This window comes from Falco rusticolus, chromosome 1, assembly GCF_015220075.1.
Source record: "Falco rusticolus isolate bFalRus1 chromosome 1, bFalRus1.pri, whole genome shotgun sequence".
Classification (NCBI taxonomy): Eukaryota; Metazoa; Chordata; class Aves; order Falconiformes; family Falconidae; genus Falco; species Falco rusticolus.
The window spans coordinates 8964978-8990126 of record NC_051187.1 but is presented as its reverse complement, the minus strand read 5'-3'; the positions used below and the strand labels follow the sequence as shown (position 1 = coordinate 8990126).

The 25149-nt window shown below is 45.0% G+C and overlaps 1 protein-coding gene across 1 annotated transcript; it reads left to right on the top strand.

The window, feature by feature from the left end:
* Nucleotides 1–1884: 1884 nt before the first annotated feature.
* LOC119157791 (myosin heavy chain, skeletal muscle, adult-like) lies at nucleotides 1885–22627 on the top strand. Its single transcript, XM_037409084.1, has 41 exons — nucleotides 1885–2216; nucleotides 2807–2889; nucleotides 3366–3446; nucleotides 4709–4951; nucleotides 5039–5182; nucleotides 5276–5432; nucleotides 5996–6023; nucleotides 6122–6233; nucleotides 6327–6419; nucleotides 6543–6606; nucleotides 6690–6788; nucleotides 6892–6995; nucleotides 7082–7220; nucleotides 8193–8311; nucleotides 8410–8559; nucleotides 9096–9266; nucleotides 10690–10999; nucleotides 11109–11179; nucleotides 12707–12794; nucleotides 12888–13005; nucleotides 13254–13377; nucleotides 13832–13968; nucleotides 14059–14314; nucleotides 15704–15946; nucleotides 16044–16220; nucleotides 16306–16451; nucleotides 16541–16631; nucleotides 16720–17109; nucleotides 17337–17463; nucleotides 17559–17677; nucleotides 17985–18181; nucleotides 18574–18757; nucleotides 18844–19009; nucleotides 19182–19306; nucleotides 19498–19806; nucleotides 19907–20110; nucleotides 20404–20529; nucleotides 20625–20795; nucleotides 20882–20986; nucleotides 21126–21221; nucleotides 22353–22627. Exons 4-41 carry the CDS (start codon nucleotides 4745–4747, stop codon nucleotides 22503–22505), a joined length of 5820 nt encoding a protein of 1939 aa, XP_037264981.1. The 5' UTR covers nucleotides 1885–2216; nucleotides 2807–2889; nucleotides 3366–3446; nucleotides 4709–4744; the 3' UTR covers nucleotides 22506–22627.
* The last annotated feature ends 2522 nt before the right edge of the window (nucleotides 22628–25149 follow it).

Sequence of the window (25149 nt, the reverse complement as noted above, 5' to 3'; positions counted from 1 at the left end):
ACACTGGGTTATTCTCCCAAACTTTTTTGCACTTTCTCCTGCCTCGTCTTCCAACCTCCACAAACTTAGTCCAATTGTCAGGTGTGTTTTCCCTGTAGACATTCACCGAGAATTTATATACCACCTGAAGCCGTGAAGTGAGGGCCAAGTCCCTGAAGTAGTTGGCAAATGGTTTGATCCCTTAGGCCAGCGTATGTATTCTTGCTTCTGTGGACATTATATTGAACCTACAGACATCTTACCGTATATGTGTGCAAAGCATGGAGTTTACTGGGGGAATGCAGAGGTGCCTGTGCACTTTGCTTGCTTTGCTTTAAGGTCACAAAGGGTTTTGAGCTGGAAATCCACACATGATTTAGTTAACCCAATTATCAATACTGGTAAACATGGTAGTAAGACTTGAAGTCTTTGTGACTCTGCCATTTCTAGGGCCCATTTAACATAAAGTGTTTTCTGTGTTAAGGATAGTGTGCAACTGGGTACCTGTTAGGTGAAACCCAGAGGTCAGTACTGGGTCCAATAGTGCAAAAGGAGTGCAAAGCCCTGCACCTGGGGAGGAACACCTCCATGCATCGGTATACAGAATCAAAGGATCATTTAGGTTGGAAAAGACCTTTAAGATCATATGCTGGGTGCTGATGAGCTGGAAAGCAGCTTTGCAAAAAAAATGACCTGGGGATCCTGTGGACACCAAGCTGAACATGAACCAGTAGTGTGCCTTTGCTGCAAAGAAGGTGTATGGTGTCCTGGGCTGCATTAGGAGGAGTTTTTCCAGAAGGTCGAGGGAGGTGAACCTTCCCCTTGATCTGGTGAGGCCACATCTGGAGTGCTGTGTCCAATCCTGGGCTCCTCGATATGACAAAGATGTAGAGCTACTGGAGAGTATCCAGCAAAGGACCACTAAGATGACTGAGGGCCTGGAGCACCTCTCCTATGGGTAAAGGCTGAGAGAGCTGGGACTGTTCAGCCTGGAGAAGAGCAGGCTCAGGGAGATCCCAGCAATTTATATTAATACCTGAGGGGAGGGTGGAGGATGGAGCCAGGCTCTTTTCAGTGGTGACCAGTGACAAGACAAGAGGCAGTGGGCAAAATACGAAACATAGGAGGTTTCCTTTGAAAACCAGGAAAGATTTTCTTTACTGTGAGAGTAACTGAGCACTGGCACATCCTGAGGGCACTGTCCCAGCCTGACAGCACTGCGCAAGACAGGCTTGTTATGTACTGCTGAGAATAGGGCCCCACAAAAAAGCAACAGTAGCTGCTGCCAGAGGATGCTGCCTTTACACTGCACATGTTAGAGCTTCCCTGGGAATGGGAGACTAGAGCTCCCTCCCCAACCTGATGGGAGAAGAGCCCCATCCCTCATGCCCTGGAAGAGCCCTCAGCCGTCCCTTGCTTTTCTTGCATCGTCTTCTTAACCCCAGGCTTTGAGCTGCCGGGACATCTCTGTCCTGCCCTCAGCCAGGACAGGTAACCACTGGGCTGCTGGGCACCACGTGGCACCCCAGCACCCTGGGTACTCGGTCACAAGAGCCCCTCAGAGCAAAGCCTGCTGGCCCCATGCTGGCGGCACAAGTTGCGCTCTGGGTCCCGCTGGAGGGAGGTGCCCTCACCAGCACCCCTTGGTGACTGACCCCAGAGAGGCAGGGCTTCAGATGCACCCACGCGCTCACCATTACCTGGTGGCTGGCTCTGGGCTCGTCCTGGGCACAGCACAGGGTGTTTCCATCAGCCTCGCCAAGCCCTGAGCATGGAGCCCGGCGGCGAGCTCTGGGTCTGGGCTCCAGCAAAGCAGGAGCTCCTTGGAACGGGCTTTACAAGCACAGGACTTTGCCTGATGCTGGATATAACATCAGATCCATGCACCATTTTCCTAATGTTGCCCATGTGTTATCCACTGAGCTCTTTCAATAACCAAAATGCCAATGACCAGGGGAAGAATGTATTTAAACCTGACAAGATTTAAAGCAGCTCACATGACAGTGTCCCCTTCCTAAAACTAAATCTGTGTCTCTCCAGGACTACCAGAAAATCCCGCTTCCCTCCATTCTATCAGCATTGCAAAAGCATGCCTGCCACCCCCAATGCTCTGGTAAAGGTATCACTGTGTTTTTTGGAACTGTGCGAGCATGTAAGTGTGCAAGATATTTGTGATGCAATGGAAGAGCTGGACTGAGCATCTGTTGGCTGCAGAGCATCTGGGTCTGCATACTGAGGTGGGTTGTTTGCGCATAGGTCAAATTATTTTTATAGGTATGGCTGACTAGAGGATTTCTCTATCAATTGTAGGTTAGAAAATACCCTGTGGGGGCTCTTCCTAGATCAAAGTTAGCTTTCCTAGGGTTATAAACATGGGAACACCTAGATAAGCTAAGAAGTTGCCTGAAAAGAAGGAAGCACCTCTTACTGGCACTGACGTGCATAAGTCTTAGCAGGTACAACCCCTCCCATAGAACAAGGTGGTGCACAAGGTCACAACAACATTTTTTGGAGAATTTCCCACTTATTTGCAATCAAGTGTGTACAGAGAGACACACATGCACATGTGCACATGCCTCTGTGTGTGTGTGTGCATGCACTATTCTTGATATCCCTGAAGCTGCCTCACATCTCTGTCAGAGGCACCAGCTTAAAATCCCAGGTAGAACCCAGCCTCTCGCGGATGTGGTGTTTGGCTGACCATTCTGTTGTGCCTGTAAATTCCATGAACTATTAGACTGCTTTCAGGATTTTACCATCATAACTGCCAAAAGCTTTTAATAATGCTAATTTATCTTTTAACATCCTGTTTTTTTCTGTTGTACAGCTGGAATATCTACAGTGCAGACGTACCAAGCAATCCACCCTGGGTCATACAGTGAGTCGGTGGGAAAGCCAGCAATAGAATCCGTAAGTCCTGCATCCAAGTTCTCTAAGTGCCTTGACTAGTCCAGATTCCCTCCTTAACACCCTTGTCAGATTGTTTATAGGAGATGCATTCATATAGTCAGTAAGACAGCAAAATTTTCTAATTATATCTAGTCATGTCAAATGACAATTATGCCCTTAGTTCAGTTTGCCAGACAATGCTTTACCAAAGAAGGTTTGCCAAAAATTTTTTGACCGAAGAAAGAGTAGGCATCTGTAGCATCTGCAGACTAGATCGTATAAAATGTCCCTGTGACAAGTCTGCCCTGTCTCCACGGAAAGCTTCAAGGTAAGTGTATGGGGTCGGCAGGCTTGCAAGAAGGGGATGGTGCCCTTATGTGCTGCAGCATTCCTGCTGCCTCCGATGCTCATTTCCAGGAGGGGAGTCCGTTTCTCAGCTTAGGGTTTAAATCTGCTTTCAAGGCACCTGCACCTTTTCACTCTGGATTTCTGTGCAGCAGCAAGTAGGGAGCTGCCATTTCTGTTTCACAGTACCGACCAGCTGCCAGCCTGCAAGACCCCAGCTGGTGTCACGAGAGGTAAGAACCTGATTTATTAATTCTTAGAGGAAAGAGAAAGATCCTTTTGGGTGGGGTTTCTGAAAGGGCCATTGTTTCACCCTATATTCAAACCTAGTGTGATTACAGTAGAAGGTGGTGGGGTGCCACAGGTTTTCCAGTGGCTGTGTTTGAAGTCTCTGACCACTGGTGGCAGAACAGAAAATTCCCATGGGGAAATTCTTTACTTCTGCTTAACTGACCTAACAGGGATCAAGGTGTGCTGGCTTCCCATCTTTGCAATGGCAGCAGTAGAACCAGACCAAGAGGAGCACAGCAAGAAAAAGTCGAAAGTTCTGCATTCTACCTGAGAATGTATGAATTAATAAAACATTTGAGCACCACCTTTGTAAAATGCCAGGGTTCTCTTAGATACCCATTTTCTTACTCTAAGAAAAAAAAAATACCTAATAAATAGAGGGAATAAATTTTGTTAATGTAGCTCTAGAATTTTCAAGTGCAGTTGGCTCAATTTAGCTACCTACAGGTTTAATAAAGCATATGAAGAAATACTCCTATAATTTAAGGTTTTGAGAACTCACCTGTTCCTAGATTTTTTTCCATAAGTATTAATTTTGGATCCCAGTACAGGCTTCACGATTCCGATTTCAGCACTTGAATTTTATTTCACTCAAGTCAGAACTTTGGGGCTGAAATTATTTAGACGTATTGAAGAATGACAAATGCATATAACAAAATAAATTATGGCAGAATGTTAAAATGTCACAAAGCCTGCCCTTTTCTTTCAGTTGACAATTTAATTAGCAAAATTCATTAATTTCTCCCTGCTTTTCTGTTACTATTATATCTAACAGGTAAATGTCCCATAGGTTCAATGCTATCCAAGACTGTAGGTCACCTAAACTACAGTTTTTCAGAAATGTTACTTCATTGTTCATCCTTTTAACACAATGTCCTAACTCCATTTCCATTCCTCATAGTGATGCCTTAGTGAAACTTGCTTAGCAAATTCACTCTTTATCTCACATAGTATTCTTAAAGTACCAGACCCACAGTTCTGAAAGGTCATTAAAAGTTGTTCTAAATGTCTGAAGACCAGACTACAGCAATGAAAAACTCTTTTTTTTTTTTTGAAGTTGACCTAAAACTTAGTTCTCTAGTGAGCTCATGTTAGCTGTTCCAAAATACTCAAGTTTATGAAGAGAAACCAAGGCATATAAAATTTTTCACACTCTAACAGAACAGATGTGAACAATCAGTATCATATCCTTCCTCCCCATTAGAGCCTTCTGCTGACATACCTTCAGTGAAGTGCAGACATGGCCTCTGGAGATGCTGAGATGGCTGTTTTTGGGGAGGCGGCTCCTTATCTCCGAAAATCGGAAAAGGAGAGAATTGCGGCCCAGAACAAGCCTTTTGATGCCAAGACATCCGTCTTTGTGGCCCACCCTAAAGAATCCTTTGTGAAAGGAACAATCCAGAGCAGGGAATCAGGGAAGATCACTGTCAAGACTGAAGCTGGAGAGGTGAGCAAAATTCAAGATTCAGATCAGCATTTGATTCCCACTCTGAGCTTTCAGCTGACGCACACAGATCTTTTGTCTCCTTGACAGACCCTGACCGTGAAGGAAGATCAGGTCTTCTCCATGAACCCTCCCAAGTACGACAAGATCGAGGACATGGCCATGATGACCCACCTCCACGAGCCCGCTGTGCTGTACAACCTCAAAGAGCGTTACGCAGCCTGGATGATCTACGTAAGTACCAGCAGCAGCCTGCCTTTGGGCAGCCGGGAGGAACTGCTCTGCCAGGCCAAGTGGGAGCCAACGTGCTGTCTCCCTTCCTCGCAGACCTACTCGGGGCTCTTCTGCGTCACTGTCAACCCCTACAAGTGGCTGCCGGTGTACAACCCGGAGGTGGTGTTGGCCTACCGAGGCAAGAAGCGCCAGGAGGCCCCTCCACACATCTTCTCCATCTCGGACAACGCCTATCAGTTCATGCTGACTGGTGAGTTGCTTGACCTCCCTCACAGCAATCTAAACCAAGAAGGCCCAGTGATCTCACTGCGGTATGTGACAAGCCAGCTTAAGACACCACAGAGATGTTTGAGAACTTGGTCGAGTTATGCAGGAACTACTTTCAAGTGAAACTGACCAAGAAGCATGCATGGAGTCAGTGTATTATTTGCACCGTATTGTATGAGATTGTACCCTCTCCCGCTGCAGAAATAGTACTTGACTTAGTTTTCTACTTTTTTTCACTGATAGGAAAGTAAGTTATTATTCCATATAATCCACTATTTTGAACACATGCAGGCAGTTTGATTAGTTTCCTTGACAGGAACTGTATGAAGGGTGGTACCCAACTTGTCTCAGGACCTGTCACAGGCTCTGACAGCTCTATGCATCCATTCTGGATTATATTTAGTACCATTAGGACCTGGAAGGGAATTGGGTACTCTTGGACTTCCTAGGGAAGCCCCAGCTTCCACTTACAGCTTTACTTATCATTCAAGTCAGTGTTACCCAGGTCAACTGCAAACACTGTCTTTCATTCTGCCTCTTTCACAGATCGCGAGAACCAGTCGATCCTGATCACGTACGTACACCCCCTGCTCGGGTCCCTGTGGGGCTGCCCGGTGCCAGGGGACCTCCTGCCTGACCACACGCTCTCTGCGTCTCTCTTTGGTTTGACAGCGGAGAATCCGGTGCCGGGAAGACTGTGAACACGAAGCGTGTCATCCAGTACTTTGCAACAATTGCAGCGAGTGGGGAGAAGAAGAAAGAGGAGCAGTCAGGCAAAATGCAGGTAAAGTAACAGGTGCTGGCTGGAATCAATGCTTTCCTCTGTTCCTGACGTGATTTTTGGAAAGGATAAGCAGCAATAATTCTCATCCTGCAGGGAACGCTTGAGGATCAAATCATCAGCGCCAACCCACTGCTGGAGGCCTTTGGAAACGCCAAGACCGTGAGGAACGACAACTCCTCACGCTTTGTAAGCTGTTTTAGGAGAAATTGCTCCTTGTTGTAACAGTAGTGATGGGCTAGTGGCATTCTCACAGAAGGAGACAGCAATGAAACGCCTCCAGGCTGAAATGCCGCTGCTTCTCCTTAACAGGGCAAATTCATCAGAATCCACTTTGGGGCCACAGGCAAACTGGCTTCTGCTGACATTGAAACTTGTAAGTCGCTCTCCTGGCCTGATCCCACTCCTTCTATTCACTTCCCAGTTCTTGTACTCACTCTGTCCTACCCTCCTTGACAGACCTGCTGGAGAAGTCCAGAGTCACTTTCCAGCTTAAAGCAGAAAGAAGCTACCACATATTCTATCAGATCACTTCCAACAAGAAGCCGGAGCTAATTGGTAGGAGGCATCACTGATCTTTTTGGAGAAATATCCCTGAGCAGCATTTAACTACATTACACAAAACCAATGAAATTTAATCCATGAACCCATTCGTTTTCAGAAATGCTCCTCATTACCACCAACCCCTATGACTACCCTTTTGTGAGTCAAGGTGAAATCACTGTTCCAAGTATTGATGACAAGGAGGAACTGATGGCTACAGATGTAAGTAACTTATGGAACAGGTCAACAGGCATAGGTCATACATCACATAACATGTAAATATTTCACTTTGCTGATTGAATTGCCAGAGTGCCATTGACATCCTGGGCTTCACTGCTGATGAGAAGACAGCCATCTACAAGCTGACAGGGGCTGTTATGCACTATGGGAACCTGAAGTTCAAGCAGAAACCAAGAGAGGAGCAAGCAGAGCCAGATGGCACAGAAGGTATTATCAAACTTAATAATTAACCTTTCTACAAGCCACTATGGATGTGGAAGACACTAAAACTTGTTCTTTGTTGGGCTTTAGGATCCCAAGGGAAAACAATAAGCCAGAAAAAATGTGTTGCTTGTCCTCTTCTCAGTATATCATGTTCCCTGACCTTAGGATTTTTGGTGTCTCATGCTATGAACAATTAATAGTTTAAACTGTTTTTTGTACACTTCCAGAAGTTAGGAGCAATGGATGTTCTTCCTTTAACATCATTAGTGGTACTTTTGTTGGAATATGGTTTGCAATTGTGAAGCAGCCAAGTGCTTCAGCTGTAACAGGGTGGGGGACAGTGTTCCCATTCACCCTTACCCGTCAGTTATTAAGAATTCCTCTGGTGTGAGAGGTGTGTTTGATTCCTCTCCTTTGTTGGCACAGGACCTACAACCCATGTCTCCATCTCTCTGAGCAATGGCCCATCTTGCTAAAGCATAAGGCAGAAGGTGGGAAATATCATAGGTAAAAGGATGAAACCCAGTGAGTGTTACTGTCAGAAACCAAAGATCATAAGGGGTTGTAGATTCTGGATCTGAAAGAGAACAGAGATACCTTCTTTGTGTTCTACCTGAAATATTGGGTGGTTTTGACTACCTGGATGTAGATCAGTACCTGGCTGTTGCCACTGCATCTCCTGAGCTACACATGTATTACAAATATTCAGCCTTGCAAGCTGCAGCTTTCAGTTTTGTGCCAAGAGATTTTTGAAAACATCGTTACTTTCTACATCCTTCGGTGAAGTTTTTCAAACATAAATTCTTTCAGAAAAGCTTAGTATGCATAATGATGACTTTGATGTTAGCAAAATTCCCCATATGAGAGTCTACTGAAAAATTTCCAAGAACAGAAGGCTGAATCCTTCAGCCTTTAGAGAACACTCCGGGATTCAGAATGTACATAACACTAAATTCTTTCTTTTTCCCTTTTTAGTGGCTGACAAGGCTGCCTACCTTATGGGTCTGAATTCAGCTGACATGCTCAAGGCCCTCTGCTACCCCCGAGTCAAGGTTGGGAATGAGTATGTGACCAAAGGTCAAACTGCACAGCAGGTAAGAAACGTAGTAACCTGGAACCATGTTTTGAATTAAGATCCTTCTGATTCTCCTCTGCTCTATATGTTAACTCTATGCATTTATTTTTCTTATAGGTGCACAATGCTGTTGGTGCTCTGGCAAAGGCTGTCTATGAGAGGATGTTCTTGTGGATGGTTGTTCGTATCAACCAACAGCTGGATACCAAACAACCCAGACAGTACTTCATTGGTGTCCTGGACATTGCTGGCTTTGAGATCTTTGATGTAAGTAACAAAGTTTTGGTAAGAGCTATTTGGAAGTGACAACTGGATGTCATGCTCACTCTGAGATGTGTTTTTAAAGGTGTAATATCTTCACATAATTATTTGTAGCTATTTGCCTTTCTTTTCATAAAGTAAAAAATGATCTTTCAAAGGACTTGTCTTATTTCAAGATGCACCAACTCAAAAGTACAGAATGGTCCAATCAGAAAAAATCCTTGCTTTAAATGATCAAGGACAATATAGTATAAAAACATATATATCATGAGAGGCCTAAGATTGAGTTTTTTCTTCCTGTAATTTGGTCTCAGATTATACAGGTAATATATTTTATCATCACAATTTTATCAATGCAAAAAAAATTCCTTGTGGACAATTAATTTGATGCATTTCTCTGTTTCGTTACGTAGATATAAAGCAGACTGACTAAATGCCTGACTTGACAATGAAGCCAAGATAACTGCACTCAAATTTTAAACAAATGAGTTTTTGCAATTATTGCTGCATCTTGCAGATATGTCTTCTTATTTTATTTGCAGTTTAACAGCTTTGAGCAGCTGTGCATCAACTTCACCAATGAGAAACTGCAACAGTTCTTCAACCACCACATGTTCGTGCTGGAGCAGGAGGAGTACAAGAAGGAAGGAATTGAGTGGACATTCATTGACTTTGGGATGGACCTGGCTGCCTGCATTGAGCTCATTGAGAAGGTACCCTTCCTGTTCAAATGCACTACATGCGTGCAAATTCTAGTATTACTTGGCCTCATTTTTAAAAGGGATCTTCTATGTTCATGTCCAAGTATTCAACTTTCATTATTCAAAATACCTTGCCCTGTGTTTATTTCTTCTGTCAAGTGAGATGTGAAGGCGATTTCACACAGCTTTATGAGAGCAAGTCTGTACATCTCTTTTCAAGTGCCAAAGGTTGTTAAACTCCCAATAAGAGTGTTTTTCCAAAACAGTTAGAGTCAATTTACAGATCAACATGTCCTCCTCATCTTTCAGCTCTAAGAGACTTGTGCTAGTACAGAAGAATATCTTTATCTTTGTAAAATTAACATAAAAGAGAGACATACATAACTGTCAGTGCACAATCACACTTACATGTGCATCCCTTGACTGACTATGAGAAGACATCACACTGCACATGAGATGAAAAGTTCAGTGGCTGGCAGGAGGATAAGTAGTTTGAATCACAGCTTCACAGAGCTGCTGAGGTTTGAAGGAAGCTCTGGAGATCACTTAGTCCAACCCCTTTGGTCAAGACAAGGTCCACCAGAGCAGGTTGCTCGGGACCATTTTCAGCTGGATTTTGAATGTTGCCAATGGTGGAGACTCCACAGATACTCTGGGGGAAGTGTTCCAACTTCTGACCACTTTCATAGTAAAGAAGCTTTTTTCTTCTGTTTAAATGGAATTTTGTGTATTTCAATTCATGACTGTTCCATCTTGTCCTGTCACTGGACAAGTTACTAGAAGCCTCTAGCTGTTTTCTTTATCCCTTCCCATTAGGTATTTATACACATTGGTAAGATCCCCCAGAACCTTCTCTTTTCTAGGCTGAACAGTCCCATCTCTATCAGCTTCTCTTTGTATGTCAGATGTTCCAGTCATTTAAGTATCTTTGTGGCCAGTCACCGGGTTCACTCTATTAGGTCCACATTTCTCTTGTACTGGGAAGCCAAGAACTAGACACAGCACTCCAGATGTTTCTCAGCAGAGCTGAATAGAGGGTAAGGATCACTCCCCTTGAGCTGCTGGTAACACTCTTAATGCAGCCCAGGATGAGTTGGCTGCCTTTGCTGCAAGGGTGTACTGTTAGCTCATGTTCAATTTGTCTAAGACATCTGTGTGTGCTTTGAGTCCCTCTGGATAAGAAAATAGTGCTCTGATTTTATAAAGCATGTTCTCCACACAAACTAAATGAATGTCCATTAATCTTTATGATTAATTTGGTGTTAAAAACGTAAGTATCAATATATTTAATTTCACTTTCTAGCAGAAGATGTAATTGAATAATAATATTTTCTGATGTGTATTTCAGTCTGTGTTCCACTGCTCTGCCTAGGTGAAGGTCATTATTGCCCTGAAAACTAAATTACAGTCTGTCTCCCATGCTCATTTCTCCTAGCCCATGGGCATCTTCTCCATCCTGGAAGAGGAGTGCATGTTCCCCAAGGCAACTGACACCTCTTTCAAGAACAAGCTCTATGACCAGCATCTGGGCAAGTCCAGCAACTTCCAGAAGCCCAAGCCTACCAAAGGGAAGGTTGAGGCACACTTCTCCCTGATACACTATGCTGGCACAGTGGACTACAACATCACTGGCTGGCTGGAGAAGAACAAGGACCCCCTGAATGAAACTGTCATTGGGTTGTACCAGAAATCCTCTGTGAAGACACTGGCCTTACTCTTTGCCAACTATGGTGGAGCAGATGCAGGTTGGTTCTATGAATCCCATATTTTCACTGATGTGCAGCTTACAAAAAGGAATTATAAAAGGCAAAAGGAAAAATCTTAAATCTGTTTTATTTATTTTCAATTTTGCAGAGGCTAGTGCTGGCAAGAAAGGTGGCAAGAAGAAGGGTTCTTCCTTCCAGACTGTCTCAGCTCTTTTCCGGGTACAGTAGAGAGTTCACTATTCATCCAAAAATAAGAACTAAACCTATCATTTAAAATGTCTAGTCTTTCTTTGGCTTAGTTGTGTTAAAAGACCCTGAAGTTCTTGGGCAATCTTTTGTTAGGAATAAAGCCACTGTAATCTATTTATGCTCCATTCCACGGAAGGCACAAATTTTCTTTTTGTCCACTTGTCCCAGGATGACAGTTTCAGACAGCAGAATGTCATACAGAAAACCTCTCTCTCTATATATATACACCTAAAATATAACAGATTTCTTCAGATGTCCACCTCTGGCTTCGGAACCTTTTATTGCCTTTTAACAACATTCTGCCCACTGGTCTGGAGAATAACTTATTTGCTCCATTTATAGCTCTAATTTTTCTCCTTGATTAAGGGTTCAATTTCTTATAGTTGAAATACCACCAGTCCCTGGGTTATAGATTTCTAGGATGTCAGATACTTGACAGTTCTTTGTCATAACCAAGTCTTGCTGCCTAGCTGCTTCATACAGTTCCACCAGGTGCAATGTCTAGTCTCTCCTGAGGTTATTTATTACCATATTCATCCTTCATTTAGGTCTCCCTTGTTGATATAGCCTAATTTCTTCTACAGATCCGGTATCATATGATTCGTGATCACCTGACAGCCTCTAGCCAGTGCTCTGAAACAGAACATGGGCATGTGTGTATATGCCCCAAGAAAAATAATCATGGCTGTAGTGCCTTGGCCTTGCAAGTGGGAAATTATTGCCAGAATGTATCATTCAAAAATAATGCAATAAGCCTATGTTGAAAGGTCATAAGACTTTAAGAGAAATGTTATAGTAGATATATTGTTTTCTGGATTTGGGTTGCATTTCTGTTATGTTTTCAAACTTCTATCCCTCTTGTTTAGACATGTTAGTGTTTAGACATCTTAATGTTTTGGCTGCTTAATTTATGTACTCTGAGGTGTCCTCTGGAGGCACCTACTTCCCTCCACTAATTATAAGCAATAAATATTTATAAAAAAGTATACAGATATTAATTACAAAACAAGGTTGGGATTTATCTCACCTTATTCTCATCTTACCTTACAAGATAAACATGTCATCTAGACATACAAAACTCAGCTTGTCATTTTTGTTCCTTTTGCTTTCAGTGGGGAAACCAGGAAGGTTCTATGTATTCTGCTCCATATGTCCCATCTTTTCAAACTGCCACAGAGGCACCAATTTATCTCTCTGGGTACATCCAGTGGAAGATGGCTGTTATTTCTAATAAGGACATTCCACTAGAGTCAGTGAAATGTGTTAAAACTATGTTTAAGAGTACAATATTTCCTATGGATTAATCAGAAGAACTTTATATGTTAACTTAGTAACAGCAAAGATCCGTGGAAAGTCAGAAAAACTTGTGGGGGGCTTTAGTTCAGGATTCTGCAAGCTAATTTTTGTCTGATACTTCGTTATTTCATTTTAGAGGGCTTGATGCTTGTAGTGGAAATTACATTTGCTAATATAAACTTTTGTTAATGACTCTCCCAGGAGAATTTAAACAAGCTGATGACCAATCTGCGAAGTACCCACCCACATTTTGTACGCTGCATCATCCCAAATGAAACAAAAACACCTGGTAAGAGACTCACATGTAGAAGGTTTTCAGTATGGTCAGCTCTTCCCCTCTGTATTAGAGAATATAGCATGTATTTGTGCTCTGAATTTCTAGGTGCCATGGAGCATGAACTGGTGCTTCACCAGCTGCGGTGTAACGGTGTGCTGGAAGGGATCAGAATTTGCAGGAAAGGATTTCCCAACAGAGTGTTGTATGCAGATTTTAAACAGAGGTCAGACTTCTTCCCCTTAATGGATCGTTTTGTCCATCTTGAGTAGCTTGTGAAATTAAAGTTTCACCTCTGGTGACTAAAGCCTTCTCTAAGCTTATGTTTAGCAACACTATTATGTTCTCAACAGTTCCGAGACTATTTCTTGCCGTGTACCAGCCTATTGGTCTCTATATTCATAGAATCATTTAGGTTGGAAAAGACCCTTAAGATCATTGAGTCCAATGCAATTCCTTCATTTTCTCCCCCAGATACAAAGTATTAAATGCCAGTGCTATCCCAGAGGGACAGTTCATTGACAGCAAGAAGGCTTGTGAGAAACTTCTTGGATCAATTGATATAGACCACACTCAATACAAATTTGGTCATACCAAGGTACAAGAACTGTTTGTTTCAAGTACTCTGTGATTTTGATTTACATGGCTTGAGAATGATACTCAGATTCTCCAGATAGCATGTGAAATAATCAAATAGCGTACTTAAAAGAAATCAGCTAAGTACTTATTGACTCAACACTTCAATAAAACTGAAATTCTTTGCCATAGGATGATTTAATTAAAGGCCAATTAAGGGTTCCTAATTTAAGGTGAAGTTGTAGAATAAAAGAATCAAGGGTTAATAGAAACAAAGGCAAAATGTGTGACTGTTATAGTTCCTCAATTGCAGGTAACAGGAAGCTTGGAGATATAAGAGGGGGTCTATCACTACATACCTTCTTTGTGCTTTTGCTCTTTCTGTTAGATTCCCATATTGTACACCATGGGGTACAGGGTACTGGGCTACACTGAACAACCATATACACTGCACCTATTTTCATGCTCTTACTAAGGTGTTCTTCAAAGCTGGGCTGGTAGGCCTCTTGGAGGAGATGAGGGATGAGAAGCTGGCACAGCTCATCACCCGCACACAGGCCAGGTGCAGGGGCTTCCTGATGAGAGTGGAGTACCAGAGAATGGTGGAGAGGAGGTAGACATTTCTTCAAATTAAGTGCACTGTATCTGGCTTATTGTATCATCATGGTCTAAATATTTAATATTAATTTGACTTACCTTTCAGAGAGTCCATCTTCTGCATCCAGTACAATATTCGTGCATTCATGAACGTGAAGCACTGGCCCTGGATGAAGCTGTTCTTCAAGATCAAGCCCTTGCTGAAGAGTGCAGAGTCTGAGAAGGAGATGGCCAACATGAAACAGGAGTTTGAGAAAACCAAGGAAGAGCTTGCAAAGTCTGAGGCAAAGAGGAAGGAGCTGGAAGAGAAAATGGTGAAACTGGTGCAGGAGAAAAATGATCTCCAGCTCCAAGTACAGGCTGTGAGTACTACCAGTGTGCCTCATCCTAACTGAACTGTGACTATCAGGCTGATATTTACAACTACATTTTGAAAAGATACCTGTAAACTACATATTAAGTCCATTCAATTGTGTTTTATGAAGTGGTGCTCTTAAAAATACAAGCAGCTTCAATAATGACTGTCAGGAGTCCAGATGCTGTATGTGAGAGTTTCCTATGGTGTATGCTGAGGCCTCTATCATTAACATTCAGTTAAGCTGTATCAGCAATCCAGAAACTTTACTTGTATTAGTATAATGTTTGTTCTAGTCATTTTTCCTACTTCTCCAAAACTGAGAATGCCTATCCTTATACAAACATGATTAGGAGTTTTTAGGACAAGTTAAGAGGACATTTCTTTCCTTTCTTTATTCTCCAATTAAACAAGGTAACTTGTTTCTTTCTGGTGTAGATGGCAGCTTAGCTGTTACAAACATTACTATGTTGTAATACCGAACTAACAGAGGAAACAGAATTTAATATTCTCACTTGCCCTTCTAAATCACTCAGAATCATTATATACAATGGTGTGATACATCTGTAGTGTTGTAATGCTGTGGTTTCTAAATTAAATAATGCACAGAATAGAAAAGACTGTATCCTCAAAGTAATACTATGCAGCATATATGACAGGAAAATTTACATGTCCCCACTTTTTAAAGCATCTTTAAATGTAAAATGATGCAAAAAAATCACTCACTGCAAAAATTATCATTTTTCTTTCTCATTGTTTCTGCTAGACTGAAACTTGAGACAAAATATAACAAACAACACAGGACATCTGTTGCAAAAAAAGCCTAGGGATAAATATTCCAGCAGCTCCTTTTCTTCTTAGCTGATGAGGGTCTCACAGAGAAGAGCCAAAGCTGCTAGATATTTTCGGGCTGTGGTAATGAAAATCTAAATCAGAAACAGTTGCTCCAGAAAGACAGTAGGGTGAAAAAAATAGAGATGCAGGAATGATGTTAGCGTAACTGTGACTTTTGTATTTATTTATGTGTATCTTGGCATATGGTTATCACTTGGCACTTCATAAATGTGCGAGGTATTCCTCTGATTAATAAAAAAATTTATATGTTTTATTCTAATGTTTGATATTATGGGATAATATTGAATTGTATATCTGGAACAAATATGTAAATACTTGGGCCTTCATGTACACAGAAAATAATCTTACTTGGTTTTAGCTTTCAAAACTGGCTGTTTCGAAACCAACAATATAAAATCTATTCTATATTGGATTTCATTCTGTTGGATTAAGCAAATTTTTAACTACAAAATTGCTCTCCAGGACTCTAAAAACTATGAAGGTAAACATCTTCATTTTCCTTCAAAAAACCAAATCCCTAAACCCAGTATTTTCCCACCAGGAAGCTGATGCTTTGGCTGATGCTGAGGAAAGGTGTGACCAGCTCATCAAAACCAAGATCCAGCTGGAAGCCAAAGTAAAGGAGGTGACTGAAAGGGCTGAGGATGAGGAGGAAATCAATGCTGAGCTGACAGCCAAGAAGAGGAAACTGGAGGATGAATGTTCTGAGCTCAAGAAAGATATTGATGACCTGGAGTTAACACTGGCCAAGGTTGAGAAGGAAAAGCATGCCACTGAAAACAAGGTATGAGGCAGAAGATGCTACTTCCACTTCAGAAAAGACCTCTGCTTTGTTATACAGTAGCCATTTTTTATCTGCACTTACTCTTTTCTTCTCAAAGGTGAAAAACCTCACAGAGGAGATGGCAGCCCTGGACGAGACCATTGTGAAGCTGACTAAAGAGAAGAAAGCCCTCCAAGAGGCCCATCAGCAGACACTGGATGACCTGCAGGCAGAGGAGGACAAAGTCAATACGCTGACCAAAGCTAAGACCAAGCTGGAGCAGCAAGTGGACGATGTAAGCACACAGGCATACAGCAAGAGCAGGACAGGTTTAGAGTTATACCTGGCTGGCAGCGCACTGATGGCCTTGTTCTTCTTAGCTGGAAGGGTGCCTGGAGCAAGAGAAGAAACTGCGCATGGACCTTGAGAGAGCTAAGAGGAAACTCGAAGGAGACCTGAAGCTGGCCCATGACAGCATCATGGATTTGGAAAATGATAAGCAGCAGCTGGATGAGAAACTGAAGAAGTAAGCGTGGCTGTGGGGCACCAGACTGTGGGGCTGGTGCGCTTGGGGGTGTTTTGCTCAGACGCTAACACAGTTTGCTTTGCCCAAAGGAAAGACTTTGAAATCAGCCAGATCCAGAGCAAAATTGAGGATGAGCAGCTCCTGGGCATGCAGTTACAGAAGAAGATCAAGGAGCTGCAGGCAAGTGTCTGGCCCTTCCCCTCTCTCAGCCAGTCTCAGGTCGGGAAGGAGGAGGGCATGGGTGCGAAGGGTGCCTAATGTTCCCCAGGCTCGTATTGAGGAGCTGGAGGAGGAAATTGAGGCAGAGCGAACCTCTCGGGCAAAAGCCGAGAAGCATCGGGCTGACCTGTCGAGGGAGCTAGAGGAGATCAGCGAGCGCCTGGAAGAAGCCGGAGGGGCTACCGCCGCTCAGATTGAGATGAACAAGAAGCGTGAGGCAGAATTTCAGAAGATGCGTCGCGACCTGGAGGAGGCCACGCTGCAGCACGAAGCCACGGCTGCGGCCCTGCGCAAGAAGCACGCGGACAGCACCGCTGAGCTTGGGGAGCAGATCGACAACCTGCAGCGAGTGAAGCAGAAGCTGGAGAAGGAGAAGAGTGAGCTCAAGATGGAGATTGACGACTTGGCCAGTAACATGGAGTCTGTCTCCAAAGCCAAGGTACAGAAATATTTTTATTATTATTTTGAGTAGAATGTAGTATGTGTTTTAAATCTTATTTAACTATGATCAGGTTGTAACTGTTTTCTCCAAATATAATGCACAGAACTGTGGGTGTATACACATAGTCCCCAGATGTTAAAATGCATGCTCTGGACACATTTTCCTGCTGTAATTACGGCAGAACCAAGGTACTAACTATTTTCTTATATGTGCTTGACATATAGGCAAATCTAGAGAAAATGTGTCGCACTCTGGAAGACCAGCTAAGTGAATATAAAACAAAGGACGAGCAGAACCAGCGCATGATCAGCGATCTTAGTGCTCAAAGAGCCCGTCTGCAGACAGAATCTGGTATGGCACTTCCATCTCTAGTTTGGAAGTGGGAGAACACTCTAAAAGACTCCCTTGGGTGTTAAAAATACTTTCTTAATTACAAACTTTTTCAGGTGAATATTCACGCCAGGTAGAGGAAAAAGATGCTTTAATTTCTCAGCTGTCAAGAGGGAAACAGGCTTTCACCCAGCAGATTGAAGAACTGAAGCGGCAACTAGAGGAAGAGATAAAGGTGAAGATATTTAATGTTACATATGAAATAAATATTTTACATCACATTATTTTTGGTGCAGTGTGCAATAGTTCAAAAAGTGAGCTAATTAAAAGTTCAAAACATTCCATTAGGTCATGTAATCTAGGCACTATCTGTGCAGAACTCCTAGCTTTTTGTGGTATATCAGACCTTGGATTTTCTTTTCATGCAGTCACTTAATCACTGTTGCTCTGGGATAGACAGTGTCTTTTCCAGTGTCTAAGTGCCACTAACAAAAAATTTCCCAGGATACCTCTAGTACTTATTGCAATCTTTTTACCCCCAGGCCAAGAACGCGCTGGCCCACGCCTTGCAGTCTGCTCGCCACGACTGTGACCTGCTGCGGGAGCAATACGAGGAGGAGCAGGAAGCCAAGGGGGAGCTGCAGCGCGCCCTGTCCAAGGCCAACAGCGAAGTGGCCCAGTGGAGAACCAAATACGAGACGGACGCTATTCAGCGCACGGAGGAGCTGGAGGAGGCCAAGTATGTAAAAATGTGGGGAAGGCTGGCAGAAACCACTAACAGAAATTTGAAGAGGCCATTGAGATACTGAAAAGCAAAAGCCTGTTAAAAGGTTGAAGATGAGTTATATGAAACAGAAATATGTACTATAAAGGTGTGGTTTTGAAAAACACAAGGAAAATAAGCTATGTGACCTAGAATGCAGAAGAAAGGCAATGTGTGGTGTGTGCGGAGGGCAGAAGGATAGCTAGACTCTGCGGAAAGAAAAAAAGAGGAAAAATGTCAGGGTGGGATAGGTTCTGTGCCATGTGCATTAGGACCAGATACTGCAAAGTGCCTCAGGACTGTGCTGAAAATGAAAAAATAACGTCCATTTTAGTTCCCAAATATGAGCAGTACTTAAAACCTCTCAGGAAGAAGCTGGCACAGCGCCTGCAGGAAGCAGAGGAACACGTTGAAGCTGTGAATGCCAAATGTGCCTCCCTGGAGAAGACAAAGCAGAGGCTGCAGAATGAAGTGGAGGACCTGATGATTGACGTGGAGCGAGCGAATGCTGCCTGCGCAGCTCTGGATAAGAAGCAGAAGAACTTTGACAAGGTCTTGTGGGCTCCAGCCCTGGGGTTCCTGGGCAGAGCGTCCCCTCCCGATTGCCACATCCACGCTCACGTGCCGTTTCCCTTCAGATCCTGGCAGAATGGAAGCAGAAGTATGAGGAAACGCAGGCTGAGCTGGAGGCCTCCCAGAAGGAGGCTCGCTCCCTCAGCACGGAGCTCTTTAAGATGAAGAATGCCTACGAGGAGTCCCTGGACCACCTGGAAACGCTGAAGCGTGAGAACAAGAACTTGCAGCGTAAGTCCCTGGCCCTCTGCTCCTGGCTGGGCTTTCCCACTGTCCACCACTACCCACCGCTCCACAGGGGTCTGTGCCTGCGTGTCTGCAAAGATGCCCGTCACCTTGGTGCGGCAGGGCCCTTCCCGTTCTGCTCCGTGCCTGACCGTGCCGTTGGCCTTTGCTCCCACAGAGGAGATTGCTGACCTCACAGAGCAGATTGCAGAGGGAGGCAAGGCCATTCATGAGCTGGAGAAAGTCAAGAAGCAGATTGAGCAGGAGAAATCTGAAATCCAGGCTGCTCTGGAGGAAGCTGAGGTACACGCCCATAATCCCTGGGGTCTGCACTAAAGAAATGAGCAATGGGGAAACGTGGCTGAAAAATGCTTGTTCCCCTCTGTTTTGGCTGGGGAGTGTAAACAGCTGAGACTTCCTGCAATATTCTACAATTACATAGAAATGAGCAGTGGCCTTATCTACATTACCAATATTTGTGTCCACTTGTCCAGGCTTCCCTAGAACATGAAGAGGGGAAGATCCTGCGCCTCCAGCTTGAGCTCAACCAGGTGAAGTCTGAGATTGACAGGAAGATAGCAGAGAAAGATGAGGAGATTGACCAGATGAAGAGGAACCACCTCAGGATTGTGGAGTCCTTGCAGAGCAGCCTGGACGCTGAGATCAGGAGCAGGAATGAGGCCCTGCGGCTGAAGAAGAAGATGGAGGGAGACCTGAATGAAATGGAGATCCAGCTGAGCCATGCCAACCGCGTGGCTGCAGAGGCACAAAAGAACCTGAGAAACACGCAGGCTGTGCTCAAGGTCTGTTCAGCAAAGCAACAGGGAGAGAAATGACGTCCCTGACAATTCTGGTGCCCAAGCGCACGCTGCCACCTTGCCATTTCTCTTGTCCTTTTTGCAGGATACCCAGATACATTTGGATGATGCTCTGAGGACACAGGAGGACCTGAAGGAGCAGGTGGCCATGGTGGAGCGCCGAGCAAACCTGCTGCAGGCTGAAATTGAGGAGCTGCGGGCAGCCCTGGAGCAGACGGAGCGGTCAAGGAAGGTGGCTGAGCAGGAACTGATGGATGCCACTGAACGAGTGCAGCTCCTCCATACCCAGGTATGGGCATGGTGCAATAGCAGTTGTGCTGGTAGTGAACATACATGGAAGGCTACTATATTCCAGAGGATAGGCAGTACTAGCATGATCGAATGATCTCTGTACTGCTGTCCACAAGGCAAGGCATGCTCAGAACCCATCCCCTGAACCCACTACTGACACTTTCTAGAGAACCATTTTAGAAAGTATTCCAGTGTCTGAACTGCAAGCTTGAAGAAGGGAAACTTGGCTCAGGCTGTAGGTTTGGTATCGCAGGCTCTATGATAAAAATCTCACCATCTCTCTTTGCACAGAACACCAGCTTGATCAACACCAAGAAGAAGCTGGAGACAGACATTGCCCAAATCCAGAGTGAAATGGAGGATACGATCCAGGAAGCCCGCAATGCTGAAGAGAAGGCCAAGAAGGCCATCACAGATGTGAGTTGGGGGCTCCCTTCAGTGCCGATGGTGGGTGTATTTTCCCTCAGATGGTCTCCAGCCCCACGATGGCTTTGACCCTTTGCTCTCATCAGGCAGCCATGATGGCAGAAGAGCTGAAGAAGGAGCAGGACACCAGCGCCCACCTGGAGAGGATGAAGAAGAACCTGGACCAGACGGTGAAGGACCTGCAGCACCGTCTGGATGAGGCCGAGCAGCTGGCTCTGAAGGGAGGCAAGAAGCAAATCCAGAAGCTGGAGGCCAGAGTGCGTGGGGCTTTTCTTTGTGCATGAGTGAGCACGCCACGTTAGCAGCCAGCAGGGAAGCTCCAAAGATGGGCTTCTCGTTGCAGGTGCGGGAGCTGGAAGGGGAGGTGGATGCTGAGCAGAAGCGCAGCGCTGAAGCCGTGAAGGGCATGCGCAAGTACGAGAGGAGGGTGAAGGAGCTGACCTACCAGGTAAGGCAGGAGGCCTCCTTGGCCTCACACACCCTCTCCCAGGAAGCAAATATTTTTGCACTTGGTTGTCAAGGGGAATTGTTAACTCACATGGTGGGAAAACTGATTCACGCTCTTTCCTGCTTTCCAACCACTCCAGTCTGAGGAGGACCGGAAGAATATTCTCAGGCTGCAGGATCTGGTGGACAAGCTGCAAATGAAGGTGAAATCCTACAAGAGACAATCTGAAGAAGCTGTAAGTATCACTCTGAGTGCTTGTCAAGAAACACTTTCCAAGTGGGTAGCACGGTCATTGAGGAGATGAATATAAGAATCTTGGGAATTGCCACTGGTCAGTAATAGTGTTCTTCAAGTTTTTAAATTTTTTTTTTTAAATTAACCCAGGCTTTGAGTATAAAATCAATGAATGAATGAAATTCTAATGAGAAAGGCATGTTCACATAACACTTTTTTGCATTAGAAAAACTAAGTTGTCTGTAAAAAGTCTTATTAATGATACTGTCAGTAAAATATGTCCTGAATTTTTGAAAAAAGCATATTTTCAGAGTTTTGACATCCATATAGCTATCTTAATGAAAGATGCCTATGACCATGACACCCTTGTTTGGTGTGTGCAAGAGCTTGGAAGTTCTATGGAAGAAAACAGCTCGCCAAACCTTCAGAATTCTTTGCCAGGAACACAGAAAATGTTGCATTAGAAGTCCATTCTGGCATATGCTCATCTACTACAGGGAATTCCACATTTTGGATACACCCAGGGAAATTTCAGCAGATAGAGAAGGTGTTGGAAATACACTCCTAAGCTACACTGTGTGCTGCAGTGAGAATTGTGCGAGGAGTGTTTGCCTTTCTCTGGGCATGCAGCAATCAGGAGTGAAGTGATGGAAGTCTTGCAGCCCCTGAATTTATGGATGTCTGAGCCTGGCTTCTTTGCTACTGCAAAAGCCCAGTACAGACAAGAGTTCTGGACTCAGATAAGGGAATCTGCAAAATAGGCAATGAAGAGATCTCATGGACTCACCATCTCTTAAAAATTCCCAACCTTGTCTCATGGTCTGCAAGAATAGTTGAACACTTAATTCTAGAGCTAATAAAACTTGATTGGCAGATGCCATGTTTGTTTCCTTCCCACATTCCAGAGCAGAATTATATTCAAACCCTGTTGTGCTCTGTCTACAATGGATCTTCTAAAAAGGGGAGGATGAGGAGATCTGTGTGAGGCTTCTGGGCCAGCAGTAGTAGGTGGGAGATAGGAGTTCTGTGCCTTCCCTTGGGGAACAGCTGCAGCCCCGCAAGGCCGAGAGGTGCAGGTGGAGTGAAACCCCTGCCCTGGGCTCCTCACCACCAACTCCCTCTCCCCACACAGGAGGAATTGTCCAATGTCAACCTCTCCAAGTTCCGCAAGATCCAGCACGAGCTGGAGGAAGCCGAGGAGCGGGCTGACATTGCAGAGTCACAGGTCAACAAGCTCCGAGCAAAGAGCCGTGAGTTTCATAGGAAGATAGAAGAGGAGGAGTGAGGATGTCATGAGTCAGCAAAGTGACCCGAGGGCTGCACAAAATGTGAACCTCTTGGTCTCTTTCTTCTGTAATTAGTCTTTGTACCCACCTCAATGTCTAGAGAATAAAGACCGTAGATTGCTCGCACACATGCTATGAACAGTGCCTTCTTTGGGTTTTTTTCTGACCAAGCTTGGGATACCACATCGCACAAGTTTTCTTATTTTTCCTGGCTGGGGGAAGAGAGAAGCTAATGCAAACTCTGGATTGAGATCCCACAAGCTCAGAGGCCGGCCATTCCTGGGGAGACCCTGATTGTCCTACTATGCCCTCTTCCATCTCTGGCAGCTCCTTGCCCTGCTCCTGCCCTCACATCCTCTTCATGCTTCTCCCATTGTCTTTTCAGCAGAGTTGAGTTCCCATGTGAGAGGCAAGGGAGGGTGATCCCTTTTCTTTTTCCTTTCCCTGCTTTTGCTTGTGATCCTGGCAGTCACAAACCCTAAACATCAAGTCTCTGAGTGAGTTATCAGTAGTTACAGTGCACCGCACTGTGAAGGACTGTCAGTTCCTTGGCAGAGATGATTTTTGGCACAGAAAATGCAGTTATGACACATTGATAGCACCCTAATTTGTGCCATCTCTCTCACCCTAGATTCCCTCAGCTGCTGCTGCCACCACCTGCTTCTAGTTTCTCTGCAGTGGACAAATGCTGAGCCCTGCCTGCGGCCACGTGCTGGAAGGGCTGCCCCTTAGAGCCCATTTCTCACACACCGCGTGGCACCAACACTCCTCAACACATCACCTCAAAGGTCAGCCTTGTCACCTCTCGCACAGGAGCCTGCACGTGGTGTTGCCTCAGGCAAGAGAAAAGAAGAGAACGGATGGGTGCACCCCTCCATTCCTTCCTCACACACCTGCACCTCACACGTCACTTTTGGCCTACCTACAGCCTGAACAGACAATATATTTTTGGGAAGGGCATGAGGGAAGAAGGTGTGTGTGGGGAATAGTCAAACGCTTTTTCCTTCATTCAGACCCTGATCTGAACAGCAGAGGCACAGTGGGCACGTGCAGCTGTGAAGTCTCATGTGCTCTACCGGCTGCCTCAGCTGGATTATTCTGATGCGTTAAGCCTTGCCTCTAGTTTGGACGAAAGACACGTGGCCAGTGCCAAGGTATGTTAAAGATAAACCCGCAGATGTTTGCCTAAGCTGATTTTTGTCACAGAAACAACATCTCTTGGCTTCCAAGAGTAACATCTGTCCCGTATTTTCAGGGAGACCACACAGCCTTGGAGGATTTTCTCAGACACCTCAAATACTGCAGGGCTGTGTATGCAGTGAATCAGGCACAGGTTAGCGCTAACTGGGGGCTACTAAATTAATTGGAAATCCTCTCAGCAATTTCAACTTACACAAATGCTCCCACTGTTGCAGCTCTGCCCGGGTGTGAAGCGTTTGCTGTCAGTCACCCCAGCTGAGCCCAGGCTCCAGGAGCCCTTGATGCAGATCGATGTGGAGTGAATGAGAACCACATTAGAAGCAGCTGAGGAGTGATGTGCAGCTGGCACTAAAAGGAAACCAGAAGAAGACAACTCAGGAGCAGAGCCCAGGGTGTATATTGATGTTGAAAGCTCGTGACAGCCCTCAGCTTTCCACCTCTGTCTACCGTACAAGCGCTAGTATTCAAAAGGAGAGGTGGGTCCTCCACAGAGCATTGAATCTCACAAGTCCACAGGGATGGGAGTGGGGCTAGTGTTGTGGGCTGAAGGGACACAGGCTCTGCAGGAAAGGATTGTGCCCAAGCCTGAGGCAGGGAGCCCCTGAATGCTTTCCACTTTGGTTTGCTTACAGTGTTTTCAAGGGGAGCTCCTTGGGGTGATGGGAAATGGTAAGGACTGGCACTGTCTGCTTGGTCTAAGCTCGCAGAAGTCAGTGCCAGAGGCTTTGTCTCCCGATAGATGCTCACGCTGCTGGGAAGTTGCAACTGACAGCTCCATGGCTGTACGCCTGTGACAGCAATATCCAAAGGGCTCTCACCTTACCTGGCTCCCAAGTGCAGCCTCACCAGCACACGAGCTCTCACAAGGATGTCCAGCCTGCTTCCAGTGTTGCTGGCGAGCGTTGCCAAGCAGAACCTCTGTCAGTGCTGTCTGAAGAGAGCAATGGGAGAGGGTTCTGTAGGAGCAGACCTCAGTTTTCAATCACAAGGACCTTAAGAAAGCCACCCAACACCCTGCAGTTATGCCAGACTAGTCCTCTCTTCTCATGACACTGCACAACTTTTCCCCATGGCTCCGTAGCAGACTCTCCATCCTTGTTTATCCCTCCTCACCCGCTGCAGTATTTCTCCTTGCTGGACAGTGTTCCACCACAGCCAGGGTCTCTCGCAGTGAACCTTGCCTCCCCAAACTCACCTAGGAGCTGACTGCTCCTCTTGGGTGGCTTGAGAATCTCTGGCTCCACTTCCTTCAGGTGTTTTCAAAGCTTCAGGTGGGGCTGGGTAAAGTCTAGGTGGCACACAACATCCACGAGTATCCCTGTTAGCTGTAATGGCTTGTACATGCATAAGCCTCTGAGGCTCTCTGAAACCCTGTTTTACAGGCCCTGCACCATCCTTTGTCTCACAATGCCTCCAGCATGGAAGCTTGAGGATGTGTCATCA

What these genes read in the sequence shown, in the direction of transcription:
- LOC119157791 (XM_037409084.1), top strand. Translation starts at nt 4,745, where the DNA reads ATGGCCTCTGGAGATGCTGAGATGGCTGTTTTTGGGGAGGCGGCTCCT. An exon ending in AGTCTGTCTCCAAAGCCAAG is followed by an intron (nt 17,110 to 17,336) that starts GTACAGAAATAT and finishes CTTGACATATAG; the next exon opens with GCAAATCTAGAGAAAATGTG. An exon ending in CCAAGAAGGCCATCACAGAT is followed by an intron (nt 20,530 to 20,624) that starts GTGAGTTGGGGG and finishes TGCTCTCATCAG; the next exon opens with GCAGCCATGATGGCAGAAGA.